Source organism: Taurulus bubalis (assembly GCF_910589615.1).
Source record: "Taurulus bubalis genome assembly, chromosome: 16".
NCBI classification, from domain to species: domain Eukaryota; kingdom Metazoa; phylum Chordata; class Actinopteri; order Perciformes; family Cottidae; genus Taurulus; species Taurulus bubalis.
This window is the reverse complement of record NC_136604.1, coordinates 13,902,134-13,908,391: the sequence shown is the minus strand read 5'-3', so window position 1 is coordinate 13,908,391 and position 6,258 is coordinate 13,902,134. Positions and strand designations below refer to the sequence as shown.

General features: G+C 38.4%; 2 protein-coding genes across 3 annotated transcripts; one reads left to right on the top strand and one right to left on the bottom strand.

Moving 5' to 3' along the window:
* Positions 1-804: 804 nt before the first annotated feature.
* Positions 805-1,202, bottom strand: gngt1 (guanine nucleotide binding protein (G protein), gamma transducing activity polypeptide 1; the record flags this gene model as incomplete). The annotated part of the gene is made up of 2 exons (XM_079231551.1): positions 805-930; positions 1,107-1,202. The coding sequence occupies 2 exons, from the start codon at positions 1,200-1,202 to the stop codon at positions 805-807; spliced, it is 222 nt and encodes a 73-aa protein (XP_079087677.1).
* A 1,364-nt stretch (positions 1,203-2,566) lies between these two features.
* On the top strand, positions 2,567-4,985 carry tfpi2 (tissue factor pathway inhibitor 2). 2 transcript variants are annotated; one of them, XM_079231907.1, is made up of 5 exons: positions 2,567-2,695; positions 2,910-3,080; positions 3,560-3,739; positions 4,137-4,310; positions 4,655-4,985. In XM_079231907.1, the coding sequence occupies exons 1-5, from the start codon at positions 2,623-2,625 to the stop codon at positions 4,666-4,668; spliced, it is 612 nt and encodes a 203-aa protein (XP_079088033.1). In that variant the 5' UTR covers positions 2,567-2,622; the 3' UTR covers positions 4,669-4,985. The 2 variants fall into 2 exon arrangements, with proteins under 2 accessions (XP_079088033.1, XP_079088032.1); XM_079231906.1 differs by having other exon boundaries at positions 4,584-4,985.
* The last annotated feature ends 1,273 nt before the right edge of the window (positions 4,986-6,258 follow it).

Below are 6,258 nucleotides of genomic sequence, written 5' to 3'. Positions count from 1 at the left end.
ATATATAAGCTTCCACCACTTACAGTATTAAAGCAGTGGTTCCTGACATAGAGGTCTCTTCAGACTTTGACAAATAAAATCACTGAGTGAATCAATGATAATTTAAACGATCTGCCAAGTAAAAATCCCACATGCAATGTGTGAGAAAGGGTCACAAATATACATGATTCATGTTACGGGGTCAAAAGGCAAAACGGTTAAAAACATCTGTCTTCAAGATTCATAGCACTTGATTTGCATGTTTTTGACCATTTATAGAAAATACAATGTATTCTATTCCAGGCCAAAAAGTTATACTATGCAGAAAAGGAGACAAAACGTGGACATTATGGTCCTCTAAGGATGCTACAAAATGTTAATAATCTCATAAAGATGTATGAGAATAGGGGTGTGTGAACTCCTAATATAAAAACTGAGTTATGAAGATCTATCTGTTCCCCTATACTCTGTCTGAAAACTTCCCACAGTGAATGATGGAGACACGCTAAGTTATGAACAAACAAATTTAATGACAGTTGCTTCAGTGTATTAAACAACACAAGGGCCCATTTGCTCAGACTATACACCACATGAGAGAAGCATTACATAACCTTTTGCCAAATACAACTTTTATTTATTTAGTCTTTTTAAATAATACAATTATAAGGCTACAAATCTGTCCAGAAGAAGGGGAATCGTTTACATGGGAACTTTTAAAATAGTTTTTCTCTATTATGTCTTCTCCGTCTGCAAATCCATTTTATATGGGGAGGGACAATGTCATTGGGTGCTAATCTGAGATAAGAAAAGCTCCTTGAGTCCAGTCTAACAGACGACACAGCCACCTTTCTCCTTGAAGGGGTTCTTGTCCTCCGAAATGCCTTTGACGAGGGTGTCCTCCTCCTCTACACCCTGAATATAGTCCTTGAGTTCCTCACAGCATTTAGATGTCTGAAGTGAAAAAAATGTGTTGACATACTCTTATCCACAAATGTATTTCAGTTTTAAATGTTCATTTAATTAATTGTACTTTGTCTATAGTTGACCAGTTGTCCAGTATAAAAGTCTGAAAACTGGATTTATTCACAGGTATCTTTGAAAACAACAAAGACAAAAAAAAAACTTACCAACCACCTCTCAAGTTTAATTTCAGTTTTGAGTTGGTTTACTTCCATTAGAGCCTTGTCCTTGTCTGTCAGGTCGTCTATGTTTATGTACGGCATGTTCTGTCAAAAAAGGAAATATTTAGCACTTTTTGCAAAATCTTCCCCGACATATGACATCAAAGGTTGTGAAGAATTCTAACTCTCCACACTCCACAAAACTTAATTGAAAGAATATAAATACTCACGGATGCTTGCAGGGAACAGTCCTTCAACCCTGAAATCCTTCAGAAGAATCCCTCTCCTCTCCCTCAGTCTGGGTTATAAAGTAATCTGCATAAACAATCCTAATCCGTTAATCTGATTAAAACAAGGCCCCACTGTATGATCAAGCCATTAAGTATATTAGCAAACGGGACGGTGAATCACAAGTGTCGATTCGGCTTCTTTAGAATTCTTTGTTGAACAAGAGGCTGGGTTGCTGATCAATTTGAATTTTGACTGTTTTGACTCTGCTTTTCCTCATACTCAGAAATGGGTTAAGTGGTGGTGCTTCATGTATCAGGTCACTTTGATAAAACTGCTAATCTGTATTTAGCCTCCACATGTCAAGATGGACACATCATTATTCCTAACATGACAGTTTTCCAACAGAATAATTAACACTAGATGGAACAAACAAGTGGGATATCATTATACAGATATGTGTAATCACAAAGCTATATTTTATTGTGCAGTTTTTACTTAAATTGAATGCTGCTTTTTACTCTGTGGAATGGGGACCTTGAGTGTTTAGTGGTGGAAGACATTACTGTTTCCTTAAAAGGCTGTTGCTGCTGCAATTAATAAGCAAAACAAAGATAACATCGACCACAAGGATGGAAACTAGGCAACAGGGCTTTCAGTGAAGGTGTGTGTGGGTGTGGGTGGGTGTGTGTGGGTGGGGGTGTGGGGGGGGGTGTGTGTGGGTGCGTGCGTGCGTGCGTGTGTGCGTGCGCGCGCGTGTGCGTGTGTGTGTGTGTGTGAGTGTGTCAGATCCAGTCAGACGGGTATACGTGATGGGATCTTGGCAGGATGGATCAGACAATTAAATTGTATTAATGTTTCACAAGAATTTCTGTCTCTTAGAGACAACACGACATTCCTGTGAATAAATTAAAGAGATACGTGCGTAATACGTAGGTACTGGGTCTCTCCTCATCACCATCACCGTCACCATCATCCAAATTGACCAACAGTGATCAGTGAAGGCAGTGGGAGTTCAACTTCCTTGTTATTTCAGTTGGGTTGAATATGCCTTTAGTCACTACAAACTCTCATCAATGCAATATTACAGCCAGCGTAAAGACGAGCCTCTCTGATGGCACGCATATGTATTAATCACCACTCTAATCTAGTTGCGCTGTAGTTTGAAAATGAGTCATTGCCTCCCCGCCCCTAAAGTTCCCCATAGGAAACACTTCCCTCAACTATATAACTGGATGCAACTGGGCTGGTCGGCAAAGCAGAACAGACTGGAAGCAAAAGCAAAAGTTGAACAATGGAGTTTAGCATATTAGCGCTGTTTTCACTTTCCTCCTCGGTTTACAACGTGTTGGCGTTGCCACCTAAAGGTAGATCTGTCCGCATGTTCTCCCGTTTCTTCCGTGTTTTAGCAAACTTTTTAAAACACGTTGTTGTGCTCTTGTTGTTGGCCATTATTTGACCTGCATGCGCGTGAGCCATGGTGCCATAATAGATCACCAGTTTGGCGGCTGTTGCGCGTGCACAGCGATGTGTAAAGCTTAGTTTTGTGTGTTTTAGTGACAATGTCTTTGCTGCTTTCAGGCGCGTGTCTCCTTCAAGTGGACGAAGGACCTTGCAAAGGAGAAATTGAGCGCTACTACTACAATACTATTACCCAAAAGTGCGAGGTTTTCTACTATGGAGGGTGCCAAGGGAATGTCAATAACTTCAAGAGTTATCAGGAGTGCCACAAATCATGTTTCAGAATCCCAAGTAAGTTCTCACCTTGCTGAGCATGCATTTAAGATGGAGAACTTGCCCACCTCAGACTGCTATTGAAAGTGTACTGGGTGTAGTTTACTCTCAAATGTTATATTTGAAGGTTGTTTTTTGTAAATGAAAAAGGTCCCAAATATGAAGAAGTATTTTGCAATTTCATGCGGCTGATTGTGTTATTTTAATAATGAACAAACTCAAGATGTTTTGCTTAATATCTTTAACCTGCCTGTAACTGTCAACGGTGTTTTTTTATTAGTTTTTCCAAAGCACAAGTCAGAAAAAAAACAGGCTTGACTGGTTGCTTCATTTTCTATATTTTATAATGGCTTACCTTGACTACTAAGAAAAACATAAATGTATTTTTGAATCTAGATTCTAGTAAGAGTGAGTTATTTTTGTGCAATAGATGCACAAACACTTTAGGATGCAACATGATCTAATCCCAATCTCACATTTTGTCATTCTCCCCCCAGAAATTCCCCAAATCTGCAGGTTTCCTAAAGAGGAGGGACCCTGCCGTGCCCTCTTCCGCAACTACTTCTTCAACATGACCACCATGCAGTGTGAGTCCTTTTCCTACGGTGGCTGCCAGGGCAATTCCAATCGCTTCCAAGACCTCGCCACTTGCAAGGAGTACTGCAGTCCACGAAAAAGTGAGTACAAACTTATTTACTTTGACGTGCAGCCTCTGAAGAAATCCTGAAGTAATGCTCACTGGCATCTCTACATGCGTGGACAACATGGTGATAAACACTGAGATATCCAGACATGATTTTGTTCTAAAAGTTTGAATTATATGGATAAGAAAGAAGGAACAAACAAGCTTTCCGTGTGTAATTTAGTGGTCCTTCTGAGGAAATAGCATTATACATTTGGTATGTATGAAAAGAATGTCTCATCATGCCTTTGTGAGGAAGCACAATGGATAATGATAGTTTAGACAAAGGAAAATGGTGAAAACAATTATTTACTTTTGGGAAAAACAATCAAAAACTCTGACGGGTACTCTTCTTTGAAGATGATGACTGGGCTTTGTGTTTTATTTCACAGCTATTCCTGTGCTCTGCCTGGACCCTCTGGACAAAGGGAGGTGTTCAGCCTCCATTCCTCGGTATTACTACAACAAAGTCACCAAGATGTGCGAGGAGTTCGTTTACTCAGGCTGCGGAGGGAGCAGCAACAATTTTGTCTCGAGGCAGAACTGCATGAGCGTGTGCGTTAAAGGTGTGTGAGAAAAGCTCAACGTCCAAAACCTAGAGATGATCATTTGAGGGGAATTTGCAGACTTGATTCAGTAATGACAGTACTGTTGGTTTGAATTTGGAGAGAGGTTAGAAAGTCAGAGATAAATAATAATGTTTTGCTGATTTCATTATTAGAGAAAAGCAGGGGAAATCTGACCAGAAAGTTATATTTGCTTTACAATGAGTATAGAAGTGTAGTCATTATAATTAACGGTTATACTAATCTGTTGTTAAACACATTATTTTGTTCCAGTCGGAAGAAAACCCACAGGCCAAGGCCGTCGACTGAGACGGAACAGAAATAATCGGATCACTTTCTTGCAGGCGTAGACGTCTGACACTCAGGGATTCTCACTTGGACAAGTCCTTACAGGAAACTTAATGAACTGTTTTATGCCAAAAAGTTGACCAGCTCTTCTTTGTTGTTAATAGAAGAGTCATAGTGGCACAGACACACATATGTGTATGTATTTGTATGTATTACTTTATACTTTATACTTTTACTGTATAAGTTTTTGTTCTTCACTAATGTTGTATTTTGATATTGTATTGATATTATTGTGTGTAATATATATTGCATACGTAATACAAACATCTTTATTTGCCAAAGTATTTTATAAGCACTTTTATTTTGATAAAAATATACATAATTGTATGAAGTATCTTGTTATTTTTTTTACTTTAATGGTGCTGATAGTGTTATTTAAATAAATAACTCAAAAGGTGTGGCTTCAATCACAGCAGTGTTGCATATATTCAAGGGTGTCTATTTGTTTTACCAAAGGACACTGCAGCAAAAAAAGAAAATAAAAGAAAGACTTCTTCATTTTCTCCCAATCACTTTCACTTTATCTCTCAGCCTCCTCCATTCCTTACTAATGCTGCTGTCTTCCCTCCTTATCTGGAATACTATGCAAGACACTCAAGCCTATCTCGGTCGCCTTTGCATAGCCTTGAATCAGGAAGGAAGCAATCAGGCAACGGTGGCAGGTTCATTAGAACGTTTCTTCATGTTTAGAGGAGAGGAAACTGCAGGATTACATCAATGTAATAATATAAGCCTCCAGCAATGTTTTCAGCAATTATAATGCAATTATATTCAAATCAGACAGGAATGGGTCCATGTACGATACATGGTAAGCTAATAAATGACATGTATTTTCTTCCAAACTCAATTATTAAATTGAGATTTTCCTTTTTCTCTTATTTCGCAGATACTATACTTCATGTAACAGGAGAAATCAAATTGCACTGTAACGCCATAAGGCCAAGCTGCTATTCATTCAAAATATACTGTGGTTCGAAAATATCCTGACAGTCCTAAATCTCTGCTTTGTTCCACCTCCTATAATAGCAGATTTGAAGTGCTGTGTGATTTTTCAGACAATAAATATGTATGGAAGATATCAAAGGAAACTGCTCACCCGTCTGGCTTGGGTATAAATAGCAATACAAGTTAGGCTATACCCTTGGTTATTTAGAGCTAAAACTAAATCATACTTGATAGCGATATGAGAGAGGATGTCATCCAAACCGTGAACTCAGCTTCTCAAACGCCACATAATCTTGAATCACTACTGCTGGTTTTGGGGGAATTGAAGGCAAGCTTTTTTATTGACTTGCTGCTCTTTAAAGGTAAACTATTTATCCCTATAACGTTTCAATCATTAAAAATATTTCTTTTTAAAAGGTGTAGAAATCACATCTCATCCAAGTACAGGTCAGTAGTGATTCATGAAGATGTGAGTTATTTTTCTGTAGCATATTATACTTAAAATGACCATTGTGGTAACACATCTTTTGTTTAGAGTGCAATTACACCTGGAAGCAATACTCGTACGATTTATTTTAATCACCTAAAGACATGACAAATGTGTGAGATGGTACAGATGGACACAGCTGGTTAACTTTTAATCACAACAAAGCTC

Bases quoted from the DNA above. Each gene is read 5' to 3' on its own strand.
- tfpi2 (XM_079231906.1), top strand. From the start codon at position 2,623: ATGGAGTTTAGCATATTAGCGCTGTTTTCACTTTCCTCCTCGGTTTAC. The intron at 2,696-2,909 runs GTAGATCTGTCC...TGCTGCTTTCAG, and splicing joins GTTGGCGTTGCCACCTAAAG to GCGCGTGTCTCCTTCAAGTG. The intron at 3,740-4,136 runs GTGAGTACAAAC...TTTATTTCACAG, and splicing joins GTACTGCAGTCCACGAAAAA to CTATTCCTGTGCTCTGCCTG.